Raw genomic sequence first — 24440 nt, forward strand, 5'->3', positions numbered from 1 at the left:
CTCACATTATAGAGATAAATCATATCTGTATTTGAGTAATTACTGAGTTAGATTCCTCATCAGTCATCACTACTAATTAAACTTTTTAAATTGTTTTTTTTTCTCACCTATATAAACACATCAAGAAATCAGTAGTATACGAAGCATAAACCATTTTCTTCCTTTTCCTCTATTATTTATTCCTTCAAATTATTTTTAAAAATGTTGATGAATAACTCATTCATCTCTATTTTGATAGCTATAATTTTGACACTATTTTTAGATAAATTTCACAAATCAATTAAAGCTTTTTCAAACCCTAGTTATGTTTATACAGATGGAACTCATTTTGCACTAGAAGGAAAGCCATTTTATTTAAATGGTTTTAATGCTTATTGGCTAATGTATATGGCTTCTGATCCATCAACAAGGAATAAGGTTACAACAACATTTCAACAAGCTTCTAAATATGGTATGAATGTTGCTAGAACTTGGGCTTTTACTGATGGCGGTTCTAGACCCTTACAGTCTTCGCCTGGTGTTTACAATGAGCAAATGTTTGAGGTAAGTATTTGATTTTGGGAAAATAATAATGTATAGCCGCTCTTAATATATATAAATAGTTTCGGCCTCGTGCTAAAAGTGATTTTTGCCATTTGATTTTCTCTTTGTTCTTTTGCCTTCTTTTCAATTCCGCTAAATATTTGATTTTGGGGAATGATACTGTGTAGTCGGTCATACCAGAATTTCAATTATTTAGAGCTAGAAGCTTCGCCGTAAGCAAGCAAGATGAGGTCGCTCTCCTTCGTAGACAAGGCTCGTTCATAATAGCCGATATGTGTGTGTGTTATACAAAAAATATAAACAGATTATATACTTTTACGACTATCGAATATAAATAGTTTAGGCCGCGTGCTAAAAGTGATCTTTGCCCTTTGATTTTCTCTTCGTTTTTGTTGCTTTCTTTTCACGTGCGCTAAGTTTAAAACCAAATCCAATGAAAAAGAGTTGAAAGAAATTATTTGAGCTTTTTATTTTATACTATTCTTTAACCAAGAGAAATTGATGAATCACGGTGTATAAAAATTGAATTTGAAAAAGAGTCAGAAGAAATGATCTGTATGAAGGTTTTTTCTGCTCAAATTTGAATTTAATATGCAGCCAAGCCTTCTCTTGGGATTTTTTTGTTATAGAATTGGTTTTTTAAGATTTAAAACTTTTATTTTTGTTTAATCCTTTTCCAAATTCAACTTATACTTACTCTTTGAAAAATGAGTGAATTAACGGAGAAAGGAACTACTATGTATTTATATCATTAGATAATGCTTTCCTGATTTTGATTTTTGTTATATGCTTGTAATCGCATGTTTTAATTTTATTCTGAAAATTCATATCTAATAGAATCTCATTTATTCAGCAGAAATAGAAACTCTCTCCTAAATCTGATTCTACTTCTACCATTTTGTTCATTATGATTTATGATAATCAAAATTAAAGGAGTCAAAGCAATTTATTAATTTTATTCTCAAGCCATTTATTTCCTTAATTATGAGCTTCATTAAAACTAAAATTATTACGCGCTTCTATTGAAAATTAAATACACAATAAACCATCGACCTCAAGTTAATTTGTGGATCTAATCCTACGCGAAAAGTAAGAAAGTCTTGCATACTTTAACCACTTTAAGATAAAAAGTGGAGTTACTCCCTCAACAAAACTCGAATAAGTTGAGCCAAAAATGTCAATTCAAGATAAAATCATGATTAAGTAGTATTTTTTTAGGATCTACTCTAAAGTTTAGAAATTAGTTAACTGGTAAAGATACATATACTTGATGTTGTGTTATATTGCCTTTACTCGATATTTGTGTTATATTTCCTTTTTTGATTTTTTGATTTTTATTTTTTGCTTATCAGGGATTGGATTTTGTAATATCAGAAGCCCAAAAATATGGAATTCGCTTGATTCTTGGGTTAGTTAACAACTGGGATATTTTAGGAGGAAAAAAACAATACGTAGAATGGGCACAGGAAAGAGGACAGCAATTAACAAGTGAAGATGACTTCTTCACTAACCCTATGGTTAAAGGATTCTACAAAAATCATGTCAAGGTATATAAAAAAAAAAATTCTTTTTTTTTTTTCACATTTTAACTTAATCAAATGCTTTATTTATTTATTTTGTATGATATTATTACATTTTTATTCATATATCTATTTGGTATGGTAAATGGAATGGATGCATATAAAATTAGCATAACCCCTGCGAAAAAATGACGTGTATAAATCAAGAAATAGTCCAATTTTTTTATTATGATTTTCCAATATATTTATCTATTATGGAATAAAATAGTAGTAATTAATATGGTTCTTATTGCTATTTACTGTGATTTATTTTTATATTTTTTTCTTAAGTTTATATCGATATATTTTTACTTATATTATTTTTGCAGGTTGTGCTTACAAGAGTGAACACAATAACAAAAGTGGCATATAAAGATGATCCAACAATTCTTGCATGGGAACTAATGAATGAGGCTCGTTGCCCATCTGACCTCTCTGGAAAAACTATTCAGGTCTTTTCTCCTTCTTAACATGGCAAAAAATTTGAACTAAAATATAAATAGATATTAATATTGATCAGAAGTGGAATCAAGATTTGAAGTGTATGAGTTCGAGATTCCGTTTAAGTTATTGGGTCCTAAATTAAAATTTCGGCCCGTGATGGTTAATTAAGTTGGTTGGGTGATTGGTTTTCTATATAAAGGACATGGGATCGATTCCCCTCACCAGTAGACTCCTCAGTCAGAGTTCATCGCATCGAGCTTGCCTAGTGCGATTTACATCTCATGTGTGGTTTGCGAGCTATTGCACAGTGACCAGGTTACCCAGTGCGCACCCGAAGGATAACGACTGGAGAATTCTCTGAGAATTTTCCAAAAATTAAAATCCTGAATGCGCCTTTGATCACAGGCAATTGTACATCATAACTTATTTGAGATGCTTTTTTTCCTTCCAAAACGAAATAATCACTCTTCTTGCTTATTGCTCTCGATCTACATCTTACCTAACTCGATGTTATTTTTCTTCTTAGACACACAAGGTTTTTACTCTCGTTTTGTAGGGTTTCCACTTCGTATCGTCTATTAATTTTACTATTTTCTTTGAAGTATTAAATAACATTCTTTTTTTCTTGGAATTATATTTTTGCAGAACTGGATCACAGAAATGGCAGCATATCTTAAATCAATAGATAAAAATCATCTCTTAGAAATTGGTCTTGAAGGATTTTATGGGGATAACAAGAAGCAGTACAACCCTAATTATCTGGAACTTGGGACTAATTTCATCTCCAACAATCAAATTTGGGGAATTGATTTTACCACAATTCATATCTACCCTGATCAATGGTAATCTCTAATCCCCTATTTTTCATATATATATACATTATAAATTAAAAAATATGACCAGTGTAGATTCATATAATCGACCCTCAACTTATTTGAGGTTGAGATGTAATTATTATTGTCATTGTTTTAAAAAATTATTTTTGCTTTTGTCAATCGACCTTATTAACAATTTGGCTAAGGTTATTTATATATGGATTTAACGAATATTTACGCGATCAGTATGATTTAACCTATTGTAGCAAGGACATGATTTATGTTTCTAGGTTATTATTACTAATCCTCTATTTATGGATTGTATCATTTAGTTATCTTTTATCGTATAAACTCAATTTATAAAAGTTAAACTCTTTAAATTTATGTATCTTATTTAAACGGAAAAGACTCCGAGTTGTACTCCATTTTTCTCAACCATTTTTACTTTATCTTTTCTTTTCTTTTTTTGTTAGTTTTTGAAACTCAATCATATCAATTTAAAAGTCAAATCATGAATGAACAATATGATTAATTTTAAGTCAACATCCATTGATTTTGACTTTCGAGACTACATAAAAGAACAGTTGTTGAGCAATTTATCTTTTCAAAGGTATAACTACACAATATAACCGATCTAAAAAATAATAGTCGATAAATATATATTTTTATATATTAATATATAATGTACATATTTTATACATAACCAATGTATTTTGTATATTTAGCTAGCGCATTTAATTATTAACTTACCTTAGTTTGTACCCTTAACCGTGCTCTGTTGATTTTGGACCAGTGCGGCTACTAACAATCCCAGGCTTAAACTTAAAATAGCCAGTGGATATATAATTTGTGTATAATTTATATATTATATGTGTATAATCATTGTATAATTTATATATACTGACTAGAAAAAATAAATAATGAATTCGACCGGCTATTTGTGTAAAAATCGTCTAACCTTTTGGGCTGCAGGCTACAACCAGGTACAAGCCCAGAGGACCAAGATAAATGGGCTTCACAATGGATCCAAGCCCATATAGATGACTCCAAATTATTGAAAAAACCTTTACTTATTGCAGAATTTGGCAAATCTTCAAGTACCCCAGGGTATAATGTTACAATGAGAGACAATTATTTTGGAAAAATATATGGAACTATTTTTAATTGTGCCAAATATGGAGGCCCATGTGGTGGTGGGCTTTTTTGGCAACTTTTGGCCCAAGAAATGGATAGTTTTGGTGATAGTTATGCAGTGGTCTTGCAAGTCAGCCCATCAACTGATAGAGTTATAGCTTTACAATCTCTAAGGCTCTCTAAACTATTAGATTATACAAATAGATTAAAATTGTAATGTTTTAATTCATTCAAGTATCAAAGTTATTGTAATTTTTCTAGCTTTGACCATCTTGATCAAAGATAGCTTTATAATCTCTATATCATTTTAGACATTAAAAAGGATTATCTTGTGCTAATATGTGACTTTTAGATGTGTGAATGACATGTTATTTTAGACATATATTCTTTCTATTTCATTTTGTATGATAATGTTTTACCGAGTATAATATTTAAGAAAGAAAAACTTATGGTAAAAGTAGCTTTAGAATTTTAGTCTTGAACAAGTTATAAGCATAATTTATTAAGGGTAAAATTAAAAATTTAAAGTTAAAAGAGTTTACAGAATGATGTCAATCTTTATGAAACATATTAAAAAGAAAAATACTATATGAAAAAAACAAAAGAAGTATTTTCTTTTTGTTACAGAAGAAGTATTAAAGTACGTGACTTTAACATACAATGTTTAGTTGAAACAATGGCAATACACATGTAACATATACCATCATCCATCTTTAAGTAGAGGTCTTGAGTTTGGACGCTGAGAATGAAGAACTTCTTAGTATATAGGGAAAGTTTTAACCTCATAATAAGCCTACTCGATACGAATCTGAATTAACCGAATGATTAATGAAGAAAAGGATTTAAAAAAACTAAGACACACACGTAATACACGCTTGTCACGAGAAATCGGCATAACCCATGATAGAAAACTAGAAATAACGAAATATATCTTAAATGTTTATCAGCTTGGTTGATTAAAGAAGTTGACAAACTTTTTCATCAAGATTTCTGCATTTTCACAATTCGGTTTGTGCAAATGGAAACCATGATCTTAAACCATTGCTGCCTAATGGATTTCCATTGGCACTCGCTTGAACTATCATGTTCAGTGGCGGATGTAGCGTAGTATCACCGGGTTCAACTGAATTCATAATTTTTTACGCGGAGTAAAAATTTATGTGTAAAAATTCATTAAAATTACAAAAATAGTAGATATGACCCATAACTTTAAAAATATAATAGGTTAAATGCTAAAAACTTTAAAAGTTGAACCTATAAGATTTAAATCCTGAATCCGTCTTTAATTATGTCATGGGAAATATTGGCACAAGTGTTTTGGGGTCCTATATATGTGAGCAAAAGGCTAGTATATTCAGAGTTAGATATACATCTCAGTATCCGCTATATCAAATTAAAACTACCTACAACGTCTAAAATTCCTCACGTATATACACTACTAAAAAACGGTCAAATATCGTCCATAAAAACCGACCAAAATCGGTCGGAATCGAATAAAAACCGACCGATTACCAACTGATTTCAACTAATCGAAAAAAGAATGGTCGCAATAGGGGAGCGACCGCCTTCGGTCGATATTACCCACTGAAATCGGTCGATATTTGTCAATGCACTTTGACCAAATTATCTGACACAAAATAACCATACCGACCGACTTCAGTCGATATTTTTAAAAATAATTTTAAATTATTTTTAAATTAGCGACCAAAGTCGGTCAGAACTTTAATTATTAATTTTTTTAAAAATTGTTCAATTCCGACCGATTTCGGTCGGAATGATTAAAATATTTAAAACGTAAAATTAAAAATTCTGACCACAGTCGGTCGGAATTGTTAAAATATTTAATATTTAAATTTAAAAATTCCGACCGACGTTGGTCAATAACTTTGAATTTCTGGGAAATTCAAATGAAATGTTCCGACCGACTTCGGTTGGTAGGCGGTCGGTTGTCTGGTATTGTTTTGGCAGAATACAGTTGTTTCATAACTGCACCACCTTGCCAACAACCAATTGCTGCCATTCAACCAATATCAACAACAATAACAACAACAATAACAACTATCAAAACTATATTATTAACAAAACATCATCTCCATCTCTACTAAACTATATTAACAAAACATCATACCCAACAATAAAATGTTTCACAAGTTAAAAGTTCAAACATCATTCAATGAGTGTTTTGTATTGCATCACCTCCATTTTCACTACTAAAAGCTTCATCGTCGGCATGGTTCGAAGGATCACGATGAGAAGGACTAGCATCTGGGGAAGGCTCATGAGACCGGGGAATAGGGAAAGCACCACTAGCAAGAAGATTGGCCAGCTAACCTTGAAGGAGATTAAATTGTTGGTCCCTCTTTTTTAGCTGAACTTGAAGGGTATCAAATTGTTTATCTCTCTTTTGTTCTCTAACCTTTGTCTCTTCAAGATTTGCTGTCAGCTTTGCGATCTTCTTCTCCATAGACAAGATAGTCGACTTATCAATTGCCTCGCCTTGGGCGGAAGTCCTTATTCCTTGCAATCCAGCCATGTAGCGCCGAAATGATCTCTCTGAAAGACCGTATGCTATCCCCTTTTTAGGACCACCGACAACATCCAACCATATCTTTTGCGCTTCTTCGTCTGAAACGGGTGGTCGTTCGCCTTGCTCATTCGGTGGCAAGCTCTGAGTGTACTCCTCCACATTAATCTTGTAGAGACCCTTTATTTAGAAAATAGAAAATTATTAACTATATGATATTATAAATATTAATTTCAAGTTATAGTAGTTATGAAACTTACATATGTAGTCTCCGTCTGGTCCTCGACCCATATAGTTGGATCTGTCGGTGCCTTCTTCTTCCGGATGTGAGTCTCCATGAAGAACTCATCATGAGTCATCTTCCTCCCATAATTTTTTTTTCCTACAAATATAATAAAACATGTTAACTAAATTAAAATATATAAATATAGTTTAATATATATAGAATTAAATAATTTAATGAATTACCAGTAGTCTCCTCGCAGTCCCCATGCTCCTTGCACCCACACATTGTAAGGAGCTACCCTTCTCAGATGCTCGAGCCTTTTTCCATGTTCACTCTTCTTCTTGAACTTCTCAGTGGTCCACTGCCTCAGTAGATCCTCCCATGTGTGCGGTAGAACCCATGAATACTTCTCGCTCTTCTTCCGAGCACAATAGAAGGAGCTTAGTCTATTGTTATGCCAGTCCTCCCAGGCACACTTGGTCTGTAAATGAAGTGTGTAACGTTAGATGAAAATATTGATAATAATAATGATTAAATAGATAAGAATTGTATTAAAACCTTAAATTGGTTGAAAATGTGCTCCACGAGCTCCGGTGGAAAGTCACTCCAGGTCGCATAGGGTGCATCATACAACCAGCAAGAGCTTCAGTGATTATCTTTGTAGTCTGATGATTAGGTATGAACCTGTAACATAGCAATTACATTAAATAAAAAAAACTAGCTATTATAATTTAGCAAAAACAAAGAAGTAATAAATAAATCTTCCTCATTGCCCTCAGGCCTTATGATCATCCTATGATAACAATCATACTATACTTCCTCTGGATCATCTTCCTCTGATGAACCTGAAGCGTGCGTAGAAGGGGAGGCATCTAGCTCGGCGCTACTATCCCGAAGGCTAAGTCTAGAAATGCTAGGACACGAACTCCGTGGAGAGAGAGACGGGGTTCGCTAATGAAGATGATTGCGATCCACACCCCTACTGCGATCTAGACCCCTGCTGCGATCCAGACCCCTTTTGTGATCCGGCTGGCTGAAATCTAGATGGATGTGATTGAGCTGGTGGTGAAGCAAATGGAGCATATGACGGGCGTATCACCACATGGCCATGTGACTGGTGACTCGATGGACCAATGTAACTATATGCAGGATCATGTGGAGGAAACAGGGTATAGCCCTATGGGTAAGAATAATACTGGGAGGGCGAATAATAGGTGTTGGGTCAAACCACTTGCATCGGAAAAGTATGATCTTCTTATTTGGCCAACCTGAATATGATAATTCTAGAATCTCTTTGATCACACCATAATAATCATTTTCTCCATCCTGGTTACCTTCACCACCTTTGACACACACCCTACTATTATTGATTTTTTTTATACTCGGAGTATTCCTCAGTGTGAAATTTGTAACCATTCACAAAATACTTAGACATAGTTGTAACCGTAGGTGTAGGTCCCCAAGATATATCTTTCAAAAATTGATTAACACTGTTGTTTGGATTATTGGCCTATATGTAGTGTTAAATAAATCACAAGTGAGCAAGTATATTCACAAGTGACCAAGTATGTATATTCACATGTGAGAAAGTATGTACGATGCACTTACACACTCTTTAAATCATGCCTCAAATTTAGAATATACAACATCATGGCCAAATTGACTCACAAGTCACTGAGCGACACATTGAAAATTTTGTTAGTTGCATCAACCAAATTAAATAGTAGTCCATATAAATTAATCTTACATCAACACTTACTTAAGAAAGGGTTGAACTTCTGGACAATTTAGCAACACATAATTTGAAGTTGATTTGCTAAGGCCCCTTTTTGTTCGATCTTTAGGACCTCGGCCTGGTTGATTGAATATGGACATTGGTGGATATAATAGATCAATCTCAATCATGACATTGTGCTGATTGGACCTATTTCTAACACATGGCACATGACTGTCGAAGTAGTAAGAAAAAAAATGGGCAGTTTCCTTTGCAAGATAGGCTTCGCATATGGATCCTTCAATCCTATTCCTCTATTTAACAAATCGTTTACACTTGCCGATAGTCCTGCACATTGTCATATTAGACGATAATGTTAAAGAAAATTACAAGAATAAATCAAGGTTTGATCATTACCTCTCTAATGGATACATCCACCTGCATTGAACCGACCCTCTAAGTCGTGCCTCGTGTACTCATCGATGTGTACAACCTCTTTAATCTAGGAATAAGAGGTAAGTAATGCATCAACTTCACATCAACCTTCTTCCCGCTAGAAACCCGCTTAAAACCAGGTTTTTCACAAAATTTACAACTTTACAAATCTGCATAACCCTTATAATACAACATACAACCATCTTCACAACAATCGATTCTCATAGACGAGAGTCCTAACTTAGAAACCAATCTTTTAGCCTTAAAGAAATCTTCAGGTATGTTGAAAGTTGGGTCAACTAGTTCACTCATAAGGCCAATGAAAGAATCCATTCCCACTTGAGAAATATTGGTGTCACGACCCAAAATCCACCTAGTTGTGATGGAACCTAACCCAACCCGTCAGGTAAGCCAATTAATAACTAACCAATTTAATTGAGATTTATTATGAAAAGAAATGAAATTACAACTGCTTTTATACAATAACTTCTCAAGGACCGGTAGTACAAATCATGCGCTTTTAAGATTAGAATTTACAAAGCTGGTATGAAATAAATACATCCTCTGTCCGAAATGTACATAAACAGATTTTTTAAAAATCTAAGGCTACCATGAACAAGAGGAAGCTACAACCGGAACTCAGGTACATCTTCAAATCCAATTCCTTTTGATCACAGCAACATCAACATCCAACATTTGCACGCAAGATGCAGAAGTGTAGTATGAGTACAACCGACCCCATGTACTCAATAAGTAACAAACCTAACCTTAGGTTGAAAGTAGTGATGAGCTGGAACACATGTCAAAGTCCAACACCAATAGCCAACAACAGCTCATAACAATTTAACAAAAGTGGTACAGGAAATAACTCAAAAACAAAATGTTCAGCTCGTTCACAGTTCCAGAAAATAGACATGCTTTTCAAGTATAAAAGTGAAAACCCAAATCTTTTACCGAAAACACCAAAATATGAGTAAGTTTTTAAAATCGTGATTTTTCCTTCCAAAACTTTTCAACGGGGAAATATTTTATTATCAAATGGTATGAGGAAAAGTACATCTATATGCCTACATGTCAATGTATGTGAGAAGTCATGAATGACATCATACCGCACATCATGAGGAAAAATATGCGCCTTTATGCTTGTATGTCAAGTGTGCATGTCAATGCAGTACAACATAGTGAACAACCATATGCATACTCTCAGAGTATCAATCCACTCATTCCTCCCAATCACTCGGCACTCGCACTCGCACTCAGTAGGTACATGTGCTCACTAGGGGTGTGTGCAGACTCTGGAGGGGCTCCTTCCATCCAAGCGCTATAATTTGCAAGGACAACTCACGTGATGCACGGACAACTCACGTGCTATAGTATCAATATCTGGATCTGCACGGACAACTCACGTGCTGCACGAACAACTCACGTGCCATGATAGCAATATCTGGATCCGCGATAACTCACGTGCTATAGTATCAATAACCTCACAATCAGGCCTTCTACCTTACTCAGTCATCAATCGTTGCAGTCTCTCGGGCTCACTATGTCATGAAACTAGTCCAAAATGATGATATGATGTATCAATAAATAACAACAGAGACTGAGATATGTTATGCAGTGAATGAACATGACTGAGTATGAAATTTCAATGTAAGCAAATAACTCAACAACAATAATGACTTCAGTGGTTCCCAACAGAATAAGCATGTAGCCTAGACATGGTTTCTAACATGGATCACAGCTCAATAACTCTAGTACGTAGAGATTTCATGATTACAGATAAGTTCAGGTAAATACACAGCAACACATAAAGAACGGAGTTACAATTCACATGGCGCACCCCCACACACCCTTTACCTAGCATGTGTGTCGTCTCAACAGCAATCACATAACATGAAATTCAGGGTTTCATACCCTCAACACTAAGTTTAGAAGTGTTACTTACCTCAAATAAGCCAATTCCAATACCAACCAAGGCAAGCGATGCTCCAAAATGCCGTCCCGCACGTACCGACCTCCGAATGGCTCGAATCTAGCCAAAAGAAACTCAAATACATCAAATAAAGCCCAAGGAAACAATTCCAATTGATAAAGGTCGAATCTTAATCAAAACCCCAAAATCTACCCAAAATCCCAACCCGGGACCACACCTCGGAACCCGATGAAACTCACAAAATCCGACAACTCATTCAATTACGAGTCCAACCACACTAGTTTCACTCAAATCCGACTCTAAGACGACATTCAAAACTCAAAAACTCACTCTATGAGACTTTAGGCTAAAATACCCAATTTTCTCTTTAAAGCCCATAATTCAATTACCAAAATGAAGATAAAATATCGATATATGATAAAAACCGAGTTTAGAACACTTACCCCAATCCTTGTGATGAAAGTTTCCTCCAAAATCGCCTCAATCCGAGTCCCACGTCTCAAAATATGAATAAAATGACCAAACCCTCGATTTAAAGCTTCTGCCCAGTCATTCCGCTTCTGCGGACACAAGATCCGCTTCTGCGGCGTCGCTTATGCGACATGAGCTCCGCTTCTGCGGACTCCACTAGCCAATCGACTCCTCGCACCTGCGGATCTCCATCCACTTCTGCATAGCCACAGGTACAAAGCCAAACGCACTTCGGCGCTCCTTCTCACTTATGCGCCCAAGGCCCTTGCTTCTGCGGGGCCGCAAATGTGCTCCAATTTCTGCTTCCCCAGCCAAGCCTACTTGCGCTTCTGCGATCAACTATCTGCATCTGTGGACTCATATCTGCGCCCATTCTTCAGCAGATGCAGAAACACTAGAACCAGCATACCTACAATGATGCAACATGAAACGAAAATGATCTAAACCTAGTCCGAAACTCACCCAGGTCACTCGGGACCCCGTCCGAATATAAGAACAAGTTCCATAACATAACACGGACCTATTCGAGGTATCAAATAACATATAAAAATATCAAAGTGATGAATCACACCTCAATTTGAACTAGAATGAACTTTGAACTTTCAACTTCCAAAACTCACGCCGAAACATATCAAATCAACCAGGAATAAACCCAAATTTTGCACACAAGTCCCAAATGACATAACGAACCTATCAAAATTTCAAGAACTGGATTCTGACCCTGATATCAATAAAGTCAACTCCCGGTCAAACTTCCAAACTTTCCATTTCCAACTTTCACCATTTCAAGCCAAAATCAACTACGAATTTCCAACGAAATATTCGGACGCACTCCTAAGTCTAAAATTACCATACGGAGCTATCGGAACCATCAAAACTCCATTCCGTAGTCGTTTGTACAAAAGCCAAACTCCGATCAACCCTTTTCATTTAAGCTTCCAACATGAATTTCCTTCATCCGAACTAATCCTGAAATACCTGAAAACCAAATCTGACAATACACACTGGTCATAATACTTTATATGAAGCTATTCAAGACTTCAAACAGTTGAAAAGAGCATAAATACTCAAAATGACCGGTCGGGTCATTACATTCTCCCCCTCTTAAGCATACGTTCGTCTTCGAACGTGCCTAGAGTTGTGCCAACCCCTCAAACCGCCGTGTAACCTTACCATGCACCTACCCGAGGGTGATCCCATGTCACTCTATTTTAAGTAGGCCCGACAACACAACATACTAAAGATCATTACTTCAACTTTAGCCCTTAAACTACAGAATCCACTTTCCAATATCCAGAATTTCTTACGAGACCCGCATCTCACCTCTACACACTGTATAAGTCTAAACAAATTGTATCAAGTCATAACCATAACCCCGGATATAATCACATAACATACTACACAACTCGCAGCATCATTCCCGACCATAGTAACTACTCAAACCAACCTGGTACCAGTATTGAACCTCATATCAAACAAAACCCCTTTCCAAAACCTTCATACACTGCTGATAATGAAAAAAAACACGCGGAATCTCATAACCACTTATCAGATCAACTAGTCATGGAGCTTTCTCTCCTTAGACAAGAATTATAGCTAATTTCTAAGCTGATCAGTGACATTATCCTTTCAAATATACCACAGTCAAATCAGATAACACTCATTCAAGGCCTAGCGACCTCATCTTATCAAATACAAGCTACTCTACTGACATGCAACACAAACACTACCCGGGGCAATAAAACATGCAATCTGTGCACTAATACGCAACAATTCAAGTGTACTCAAACATAGAAAATGACTCAAACGAGAGAACCATCCCGCAACTTCAACAAGTACCACAAAAACCGCAATGCTACAAACCCATCATACATAGTAGAACCAAAACACACGAATCTAAAACAAAGGATCATATCCCGACGTATCCCAGTTGCAATGCGTGACCCCATCCAAACACTGGTCTATATGAAATACTTCCAGCTACCATGCCCAAAACCAACAACCGCGCGTAATTTTATGCCTAGTACCAAAAGTGCCTGAACGCAACCACCGAGGAGAAAACAACACCACACATCATAACCGTACAATGGCCATAACCAAAGCGCAATCGACCATTCCAAACCCCAATAACCATTCTGTTAGAATTCCGCTATAAGGCTCAAATAGGACCGCACTATGTGTGCATATAACCAACAAATCCAAATCCATCGTGGCATAAAAAAGTAACACATAGATCATATCAAAGAACGAATAAGCTCCACTTTAACCGAATGGAATATCCCCCAACAATAGCAGTACGGAGCCGACCAATCCAACCCGGTGTAGAATACACATCCTTATCGGGCCTACCAATGGCCCCAAATCAACTCTGGTCATCCACAAATAGATAAATAATTCTCCGAAAGTCCACAATGACCTAACCATAACATATATTATCATCTGGCTAGCTTTGGCCACGTTTTCACAGTCCACAACCACGAATCAATCCGCTTCTGAGAACTCCTGGCCTCCAATTCCGTAGAACCCACGAATCACCATATCTTATCCCAACTCCACCACCTGAATGTCTAACACATCTCTCATACACGACCATCCCACGAGGAATGCTTCTAAAATTCTTTCGTGCCACATAACAAAATCTGAATATCAGCAGCCGATCAACCAGGCAAGTACCGCAATATCAATAAAGCATCCGTAAGTCAAAACGCAGTACACCTTCTAAAATGTACACTCTCCTCAGGCAATACCAAATATTTATAGCATTCATCTAAACCTCGAAAACCATCCATGTTGCCTAAGAATTCATGACCTCCCCTTCAAAACTGAACCGTGACCTTGCACATACAAATCTCGATCCTACACAACACACCACTGTTATCATGCCATCATATGAAAAGTACGAGAATCTCATAATCAACTCTGAGTCCAGCATAAATACATACTCAATTAGCCAGGAACCTTCCATTGATCTCATCCAGGAGAAACTCACAACATGCAACACGCTCCCCATGCCAACAGGAATATACACCTTGAATTGTGGTAGAAACCATTGAGAACACTTTGAAATACATTTGCCCATAACCCAACCATGAGAACTGAGTCCCTCTAACTCAACCATGCCACGCAAGTCACCAAAACATACGAGCATCACCACGAAACACCTGTAGAGACTCACCACATCATAAGTACCCCAAGGAACAAATCGTATCTATTACCTTGCTAATCCAACCTACTATCAAGTTGTACTATTTCTCTGAGTTCCTTCTGAATTACACTCAAGGTGACACTTCTTATTGCCCGAACACCACGATCTTTAACCAAAACTCAACCCGTGAGATCCTAAAATAAGACTGCACGCCCTAAGGCCCATAAGCCGATGTATTCCCTATTAAGTACCCCAAAAGTACCACAACCGAGATACCCATTTTGAAGAGACCTTCTGTGAGTCTAAAGATCTTTTCCTCCACCTTCCTGATATCGAAATGTAAAAATCCGTAATGACATAGAAATACCACGAGTCTCGACACCGTCCAATATAAATAACCGATTCTAATGATATACAAAATTTGAAAAAAAAATTAATGGCCACATGTACATTTTGAATCCATTATAACCCTCTCGAGAGTCATCCACTCTGCTCAACTCTAAATTTTACCGCCCAAACGGGCTGAAAGACACAAGCCACATTAGCACAATAACACCCAAAGAAGTAATTGATAAGTGGGGATTTTGACTACTTATTAGCGTCTTTTAGCTTTTGTTTTAGTCTAAAAGCATTTAATTGTGTTCCTGAAACTGATAAAATGTGTAAAATTGCAAGAATGTTGGAATTTGGACTCCCGAGATGAAATCCAACTCAAAAAGGAGTAATCAAAACACAAGGCAATAAAAGGCATGATGGCTTGCAAAATGCAGACCGCAAAATTCCATCTGCGGCCGCAAACAATGAAGCAAATACCAATAGGGTTTCCTAGCAAACTGCGGACCGCACAGGAATTATGCGGCCGCAAATCAAGAACTAGAGATGAACTTCAGAGGGTGTGCAAATTTTCAAAGCCCAAGTCCCTCAAGAATGCGGACACATAAGAATTGTGTGGCCGCAGAAGTAAAGATGCGGACTGCAGAAGACCAGGTTGCGGCCGCAGTGATAAATCTGCGGACCATAGAAACAATGCCTCGTGGTCGCAGTGGAGAATTGTGCGGCCGTAGAATCCCAGCTCCTGCAAGATGAAGATTTTTGTGGACCGCGCATGGAATTATGCGGCCACAGAACCTCTGAGGGGCATTTTTATCCAAAATTTCCAGTCTGGTATAAATAGACGAGTTTCATAAAATTAGGTCAACTTTTGACATCAGCAAGTCCTGTAGCCATTTTTCTTTGCTTTTGGAATATTTTAACATAGATTTTATTATTTTTGACTTTATAATATGAGTTTTTCTTCTTCTATTTCTTCAATTTCAAGCATGAGTATCTAGACGTTTACTAGGGTTCTGACCCAACCCTAGTGTATAAACCTTATGGGTATCTAATTAAGTGTTTGTTTATGATTGAGTATTTATTATTTAGCCGTGTTCATACTTTAATTTGTGGATATAATGGTTGCATATATTAATTCATACCTATTTGACTTAGTCTCTACTTGAAAAAGAGAGACTTAGTCTAGGAAAACTTAGCTAATAAGAAATTAGGTCAATCGAGAGATTGATTAACCCAATTATAGGGTTCAACCTAGAGATAGTAATAACCCGACTTGAGATTTTATCATCCATTTTGTGCAATACCCATTTGGACTTGAGAAAGCCAAATTGGGCAAAATCACTCTTTGACCGAGAGGTATTGAGTGGGTAATTGAGAGTTGATAACTATCATACACCACAATCAACAAAACAAGCATTAAGGTATATATCCTATTAGGCAAACACCTAGGTGATGGTCATAGCCTTAGGCGTTTTACAAACTTGAAAAACAACAACAACAATTACCTTAGTTTTATTTCTTAACTTTGAAGTCTTAGTTTTAAAAATAGAAATAGAAACAAAACCAATTTGTGAAAGTGTAAATTAAGATATTTCAAACTCACCTACTAGAATATATACTCCTAACTCCTATATAAACTCCTTGTGGATTCGATCCCAACTCTTTGTTGGGTTACTATTATTGTAGTGAATGTTGGCATATGGATGTTGTTTCTGAGAGTGAGTGAATTCTTTCTATCTTAAGTTCCTAATTATTCTTAATTTTTATTATGTGTGGAACTACTCTCTATTATTGTGAAGGCACTTGATTCATGAAGGAAAGGCAATGTTGTTGACCTCTATATTAGAGTAAGTGAGTGGGTTGTAAATAATGCATGGTGCTTTTGAGTCAATTCTTGAGGTGAAGATGTTACACTATTGTGCTTAGTCTATTTTAAATATTCTTGTTGTAATAAGTTAGGAGAGTTTCTTAGTAAGGTTGTGTCTATATAAAGTATGGTGTGATTGCTCGAGGACGAGCAATGGTTTAAGTGTGGGGTGTTGATGGTAGCCTATAATCTTGTGTTTTAGTTGCTTATTACATTTTAATTTACTGTACTTTAATTGAGTTTGAACGTTAATTGCTAGTGGTTTGCACTAATTATGTATTTTATGCTTGTAGGAGTGATTCCGAGCTATGTAGATGTTATAGAACTAATTTGAACTAATTGGAGCTTTGAAGTCTGAGCAAAAGCCCAAAGGAATAAGCCGGAATCGTGTTCGTGGGTCGAGGATCGCTTTTGGGCATCAAAATTCAAGGAAGAATAATCTGCTGAAAAATGCATTGGTGCGGCACACTGGGCGACGCACAATGCGACGCATCAATGTACAAATCTATCAGAAAATGTCAAACTTCAGAGACTGGATTTTTGGAGTCTGTCAGGAAAAAGCACTAATGCTACGCACCCTGCTACGCACAGTGCGACACATGAAAAGCAATAAGTTTGCAAGTTTTCCTATTTCGTCTAGGAAAGGGTAATTTCGTTCGAGCCCGACCCTACTTGGTATAAATACATGAAAAATGTTATTTTGAGGACTTTTGACACATCTAAGACATAATGAGGCTAGAGAGAAGGTGGAGAAGCGAAAGCACAAGGGATTCATCATTTAATCCTCACTCAAGACAAGAGTTTGGATCATTTAATGCTTTTCTTTATATTTGTGATGAATTACTCCATATATATGGAGTAGTTCTCTTTAGCGATTGATGGATTGGGTGTTTTGAGAATTTTTTGTTGATATTAAATCTAGTTTTTATGTATTGAATCGTTTTGGGTATTTTTATTATTGCATATATATTCACATCTTTATGTAATCGAAAGAGGCATAATTTGTGATGTTTTGCATTATCTTGTTGGTTGAATTCATTGATTCTTATTAGTAATCGAAAGAGGCTAGTTGAATTGATGTTTAGACCTAGTTAGAATTATAATCGAAAGAGGTTCTCCTAAAGACTACTCCACTACGAATTCCTACATATTTTCACTGATCTTAACTTAGTTTATATTGCGAGGTTGAGACTTAATCGAGAGAGGAGTTTCAACTGAATGGTTAACTATAATTGAGTGAATTCGAGAGACTCACTTGAACCTTAGAAGTAAATCAACTAGAGTTAATTCCCAAACATGTATCTTACACCTATCCAGTCAACCTCTATTTTCCCCCCTTGATATCTTCTTGCTTACTCTTGTTGCAATTGGCATTAGCCAATAATTAGGCTTTTAGTTAATGATAATTTTAATTCACACAAATCTAAATTGTTGATCATCTTGAATAGCAATAAAGCTATAAACTATAAAAACACTGTTTAACTCTAATCCTTATTGATACGATATTTTTTATACTATATTCGACTAGCGAGCATAATTTTGTGTTGTGTTTTTAGCTCGTCAAACTAACGTGTTAAGAAATTGTAAGTGCAACCATGGAAAACAATGAGCTCGAAAACATTGCTTTGGGATATGTGGACATTGAGGATGGTCAAATGGATGACGTTCCTCTTGAACCTCAAGCGATTAGACAAGGTCGAGTGCCTCAGGACAATGTGCCCGCTCCACCCCCACCTCCACCACGAGTGGCTCTACATGGGGTGTTTTCGAATAAAGGATATGAATATTCAATCGTCCCTCCCCGTATTAGGGCGGGAAACTTTCAAATAACCAACGTGATGCTAACCTTGCTTGAGCAACGAGGGTTCTTCACCGGTTCTCCGGGTCAAAATGCATACAAACATTTGAATGGGCTCGTAGATACGTGTTGGGGGAGTAAACAAACAAATGCCTCCGAAGATGCTTTAAGGCTAAGGCTTTTTCCCTTCTCTCTACGGGGGAAAACTTTATATTGGTTGGAACGTTTTCCAAACCATTCCATTCATACTTGGGATGAGATGGCATAGAAATTTATTTCTAAGTACTTCTCTCCCGGGCACATGGCTATACTTCGGGATAAAATTCTAGCATTCAAACAAGAGCCCAATGAACCACTACACGAGATATGGGAACGGTATAGAACAATGGTGAAAGAGTGTCCCAACAACGATATGACGGAGAACATGATTCAACAAACCTTCCTATTGGGGATCAGTACACTCAACCAATATGTAGTGAATCAACTTGCCGGTGGGAACTTCATGACTACGCCCTATGCGGAGGCGTGTGATATTTTGGATGAGATGGCGGATACGTCATCAGCGTGGCAAACCCGGGCTAATGTTCTACAAGGTGATCCCAATGTGATTCACCTTCATAAAGAATTGCATGACCATGGGTAAGCCATAGTCGAATGGACCACCACCATGAACCAATTGGCAAAGGCTCAACTTCAACAAGTGCAAAACCCGAGGCAAGTCAATGCATTGGAGGAAGTAAATATGATGGTTAACAAACTGAGAACAAAGGGTCCACAAGCGCAACAAAGAATGGGCAATTTTGTGCAAGAAGATAGTAGTTTGATCAAGATGACTCTTATAATGACCAAGAATAAGAGGTCCAATATGTGAACAACTTTCAAGGACAAAGAAATAACTTCCAAGGCCCAAGCCAACAACAATGGAGACTTCAACACAATCAAAGAAATTGGAATTCTCATAACCAAGGTAATTGGAGTGGTGAAAACAATCAAAGCAATTGGAATAACAACATCAATCAAGGAAATTGGAGTGGTAACAATAATCAATAAAATTGGCATAACAACAATAACCACCGTAATTTGGGAGGCAACAATCAAGGCGGTTGGAGTAACAATCAATGAAATCAGGGGTCGAGTTCTCAAAGTCCCCTGATGTATCAACAACCAAGCAACCCGCCTTCTTGTCCTTCCCATGGTCCTAGTTCTTTCAATAATGAAATGGGATGTATTGAGAACATGTTCAAGCAAATAATGGAGAAGAATGCCGATTATGATGCCCAACTTGCCTCACACAACAAATCGATCTGCAACTTAGAAGTGCAAATGGGGCAAATCTCTAAAGCTCTAAATTCTTGTCCTAAGGGGGCACTACCCAGTGACACAGTGGTGAACCCAAAGGGTGGGAACAACACGGGGCATGCCATGGCTATCACTACAAGAAGTGGAAAAGGTGGGAATGCACCCACCTCAAGTCAAAGGCAACTTGTGAATGATGAGTAAGTGGTACAAGAAGAAGGGATCCCGAGCAATGTGATGCAATCAAATGATGAAGTTTGGATTGATATTGATGACAATGTGGAAGAGACTCAAGAGGAAGTGAACCAATCTAGGGATCATGTTATTGACATGCTGGAACCGGTAGTGCAAAAAGATAGGGCACCATTGCCTAAGCCTCCTCCTCCGTATCCTTAAAGGCTTGCCAAACAAAATGGCGAGAATCAATTCAAAAATTTCATTGACATGATGTAGAGTCTCTCCATAAATGTGCCTTTAGTTGAAGCTTTGAAACAAATGCCCGGTTATGCAAAGTTTATGAAAGATTTGGTGACAAAGAAGCGGTCGATGAATTTTGAAACTATCAAAGTCACTCATCAAGTGAGTGCAATTATACATTCTATGGTCCTAAATTTGAAGATTCCGGTGCTTTCACAATCCCTTATACCATTGGGAGTGTCGAGTTTGCTAAAGCTCTTTGTGATCTTGGGGTAAGTATCAATTTGATGCCCTATCCTGTTTTCCAAGACTTTGGAAATTGGGTAACCAAGACCCATATCTATGAGATTACAAATGGACGATCATACCATGAAGAGACAGTTGGGAGTGATTGAAGATGTATTGGTTCGTGTTGATAAATTCATTCTTCCGACAGATTTTGTCATTCTTGATTATGAAGTGGACTATGAGGTGCCAATTATTCTTGGAAGACCTTTCCTTGCTACGGGGAAGGCTCTTGTTGATGTGGAAGCCGGAGAGCTCATTTTCCGGGTGGGTGATGAAAAGGTGGTACTCCATGTGTGCAAATCTATGATGCAACCAAATAGCAATGAAGTATGTTCTTTCGTGGACTTGGTGACCGATGTGATTGTTGATGACACAAATGCCACGATTAATATGGGTGATATGTTAGAGGCTGTCTTGCTCAACTTTAATGATGACAAGATGGATGGCTTCATGGAATATGTGAACTCTCTTCATGGGATGGGGTCGTACAACTATGCACCCCGGAAACTTTCCTTAAATCTTGAAAATAGGAAAACTCCTCCTACAAAGCCTTCAATTGAAGAGCCTCCTACCTTGGAGTTAAAGCCATTTCCTCCACATCTTCGGTATGAATTTCTTGGCCCTTTATTCTACTTTACCGGTAATTCTTTCCTCTTGTTTGACTAACGTGCAGGTTGACTCTACATTGGCCGTGCTACATAAGAGGAAGAAGGCTATTGGGTGGACTTTGGCGGATATTCGGGGAATAAGCCCCGCATTTTGCATGCACAAGATTAACTTGGAAGAAGATGCCAAATCATATATTGAACATCAAAGGAGACTAAATGAGGTTATGCAAGCCGTGGTCAAAAAGGAGATTATCAAGTGATTAGATGTCGGGGTTGTATACCCCATTTACGATAGTTCGTGGACTTCTCCAGTACAATGTATCCCAAATAAGGGGGGCATGACGGTGGTCACCAAAGACAAGAATGAGTTAATTCCCACAAGAACAGTGATCTGGTGGAGAGTGTGTATGGACTATCGTAAGCTAAGCAAAGTCACAAAGAAGGATCATTTTCCACTTCCCTTCCTTGACCAAATGCTTGATAGGTTGGCCGGCCGTGCTTTCTATTGCTTTCTAGATGGATATTCAGGCTACAACCAAATACTTATTGCTCCGGAGGATCAAGAGAAAACAACTTTTACATGTCCCTATGGTACTTTCGCCTTCAAGCGGATGCCATTTGGTTTATGTAATGCACCGATGACTTTTCAAAGGTGTATGATGGAGATCTTCACGGACATGGTAGAGTACTACCTTGAATATTTCATGGATGACTTCTCAGTGGTTGGGGATTCATTTGGTCGAGGAACGCATTGTCCTTGGCCACAAGATCTCAAAGAATGGCATAGAAGTCTACAAGGTAAAGATTGAGGTAATTTCTAAACTTCCACCTCCGACTTCGGTAAAAGGCGTGCGGAGTTTCTTAGGTTACGCGGGGTTTTATCGGCGCTTCATCAAGCATTTTTCTAAAGTGGTGAACCCATTGTGCAAGCTCTTAGAGAAAGATATGAAGTTTCACTTTAATGATGATTGCATGAGAGCCTTTGAATTGCTAAAGTTAAAGTTGACAACCACTCCTCATTGGAGTATCCCTTTTGAGCTCATGTGCGATGCTAGTGACGTAGCGGTTGGGGCTGTTTTGGGTCAAGGCATCAACAAGATTTTTCATCCAGTCTACAATGCTAGTAAGACCATGAATGATTCCCAAAAAGAGCTCCTTGCCATTATGTTCGCAATTGAGAAGTTTCGCCTGCACTTGATGGGTGCAAAGGTTATTGTTCATACATATCATGCGGTACTTTGCTATCTTATGAGCAAGAAAGATTCAAAAGCTCTGTTGATGAGATGGGTGTTATTGTTGCAAGAGTTTGATAATGACATCCAAGATCGAAAAGGGAGTGAAAATCAAGTGGCCGACCACTTGTCTCATTTGGAGGAGGAGGGGAGGCCGCATGATGGCCTTGAAATCAATGACTCCTTCCCCGATGAGAAACTCTTGGCTATCTCAATGAAGGAGATACCATGGTTCACGGATCTAGAAAACTTCCTTGTGAGTGGAATCATCCCGGATGAGTTCTCTTCAAATCAAAGAAAGAAGCTCAAACGGGATTGTCAAGATTATTATTAAGATGAGCCATACCTTTTCCGGATTTGCACGGATTGGGTAATTAGAAGATGTGTACCAGAAGAAGAGCAAAGTGATATTCTTGAGGCTTGCCATTCTTCGCCTTATGGTGGTCACCATGGCGTAGCAAGAACGGTGGCCAAAGTGCTAAGTTGCGGTTTCTATTGGCCCACTCTTCATAAAGATGCAAGTGATGTGGTGAAATGATGTGATGAATGTCAACGGGACGGTGGAATCTCTAAGAAGAATGAAATGTCTCTCACTACCATTTTAGAGATTGATATCTTTGATGTGTGGGGTATTGACTTCATGGGTCCTTTTGTGAATTCTTGTGGAAACACCTACATCTTGGTCATGGTTGATTATGTGTCTAAATGGGTTGAGGCCATTTCCCTACCCAACAATAAAGCGATAATTGTGGTAGCGTTCTTGAAGAAGAATATTTTTGCAAGGTTCGGTACTCCACGGGCTATCATAAGCGATGGGGGGTTGCACTTTTGCAACAAGGCTTTTAACACTTTGCTTAGAAAGTATGGTGTCACTCATAAAGTTACGACTCCCTATCATCCACAAGCTAGCGCTCAAGTGAAAGTCTCCAATCGGGAGATAAAGAGTATCTTGTCCAAAACAGTGAATGCTAACCGGGCGGATTGGTCAAAGAATCTTGATGATACATTATGGGCTTATCGGACTGCTTTTAAAACTTCTATCGGGATATCTCCATACCGGTTGATGTTTGGCAATGATTTTCATCTTCCGGTGAAACTTGAGCACAAAGCCATGTGAGCTCTAAAGAAGTTGAATCTTGATTGGGATGCAGCCGCTAACTTGAGGGTTGAACATTTGAATGAATTGGAAGAGTTTTGGTACCATGCCTACGCAAGTTCGTCCTTGTACAAAGATAAGATGAAGTACCTTCATGACAAATACATTCGGAACAAAGAGTTCAAGGTGGGCAATCTGGTGTTGTTATTCAACTCACGGTTGAGGATGTTTCCCAGAAAGCTGAAATCTAAATGGAGTGGTCCCTCTGAAATTGTGGGTGTGACACCTTTTGGTGCATTGGAATTGAAGAACAAAAACAGTGAAGTATTCCAAGTCAATGGTCACCAGGTGAAGAACTATTTGGGAAAGGTTGATGATGTCCACGTTGTGGCGGTGATTCATTTCAAATGACGGTAATCTGCGTCGTGCCGCGACGTTAAATCAGGCGCTTCTTGGTAAGCAACCCATGTTTCTTTTTCTTTTCTTTCCTTCTTGGTAGATAGGTGTTATTTTTGTGCTAACTGGATTTGAAGTGTGTTGCACGGATGAGTGTACTTTATAG

The 24440-nt window shown here is 37.5% G+C and overlaps 2 protein-coding genes and 1 non-coding gene across 3 annotated transcripts; all 3 read left to right on the top strand.

Annotated features, from left to right (window-relative positions):
- The first annotated feature begins 207 nt into the window (after nt 1-207).
- Nucleotides 208-4712, top strand: LOC104121579 (mannan endo-1,4-beta-mannosidase 4-like). The gene is made up of 5 exons (XM_009633605.1): nt 208-543; nt 1896-2090; nt 2432-2554; nt 3192-3388; nt 4334-4712. The coding sequence occupies exons 1-5, from the start codon at nt 208-210 to the stop codon at nt 4710-4712; spliced, it is 1230 nt and encodes a 409-aa protein (XP_009631900.1).
- Nucleotides 2186-2287, top strand: LOC117273739 (U6 spliceosomal RNA). The gene has a single exon (XR_004503762.1). It is a non-coding gene; the product is annotated as a U6 spliceosomal RNA (small nuclear RNA).
- Nucleotides 4713-20474: 15762 nt separating the features above from the next.
- On the top strand, nt 20475-23899 carry LOC138891626 (uncharacterized). The gene is made up of 5 exons (XM_070175251.1): nt 20475-20579; nt 20691-20926; nt 21146-21520; nt 22203-22348; nt 23388-23899. The coding sequence occupies exons 1-5, from the start codon at nt 20475-20477 to the stop codon at nt 23897-23899; spliced, it is 1374 nt and encodes a 457-aa protein (XP_070031352.1).
- The last annotated feature ends 541 nt before the right edge of the window (nt 23900-24440 follow it).

The sequence above is a fragment of the Nicotiana tomentosiformis genome, chromosome 1, assembly GCF_000390325.3.
Source record: "Nicotiana tomentosiformis chromosome 1, ASM39032v3, whole genome shotgun sequence".
Classification (NCBI taxonomy): Eukaryota; Viridiplantae; Streptophyta; class Magnoliopsida; order Solanales; family Solanaceae; genus Nicotiana; species Nicotiana tomentosiformis.

Bases quoted from the DNA above. Each gene is read 5' to 3' on its own strand.
- LOC104121579 (XM_009633605.1), top strand. From the start codon at position 208: ATGAATAACTCATTCATCTCTATTTTGATAGCTATAATTTTGACACTA. The intron at 544-1,895 runs GTAAGTATTTGA...TTTGCTTATCAG, and splicing joins ACAATGAGCAAATGTTTGAG to GGATTGGATTTTGTAATATC. The intron at 2,555-3,191 runs GTCTTTTCTCCT...ATATTTTTGCAG, and splicing joins TCTCTGGAAAAACTATTCAG to AACTGGATCACAGAAATGGC.
- LOC138891626 (XM_070175251.1), top strand. From the start codon at position 20,475: ATGCAATCAAATGATGAAGTTTGGATTGATATTGATGACAATGTGGAA. The intron at 20,927-21,145 runs GTAAGTATCAAT...TATTCTTGGAAG, and splicing joins AAGCTCTTTGTGATCTTGGG to ACCTTTCCTTGCTACGGGGA. The intron at 21,521-22,202 runs GTTAAAGCCATT...GACTTTTCAAAG, and splicing joins GAAGAGCCTCCTACCTTGGA to GTGTATGATGGAGATCTTCA.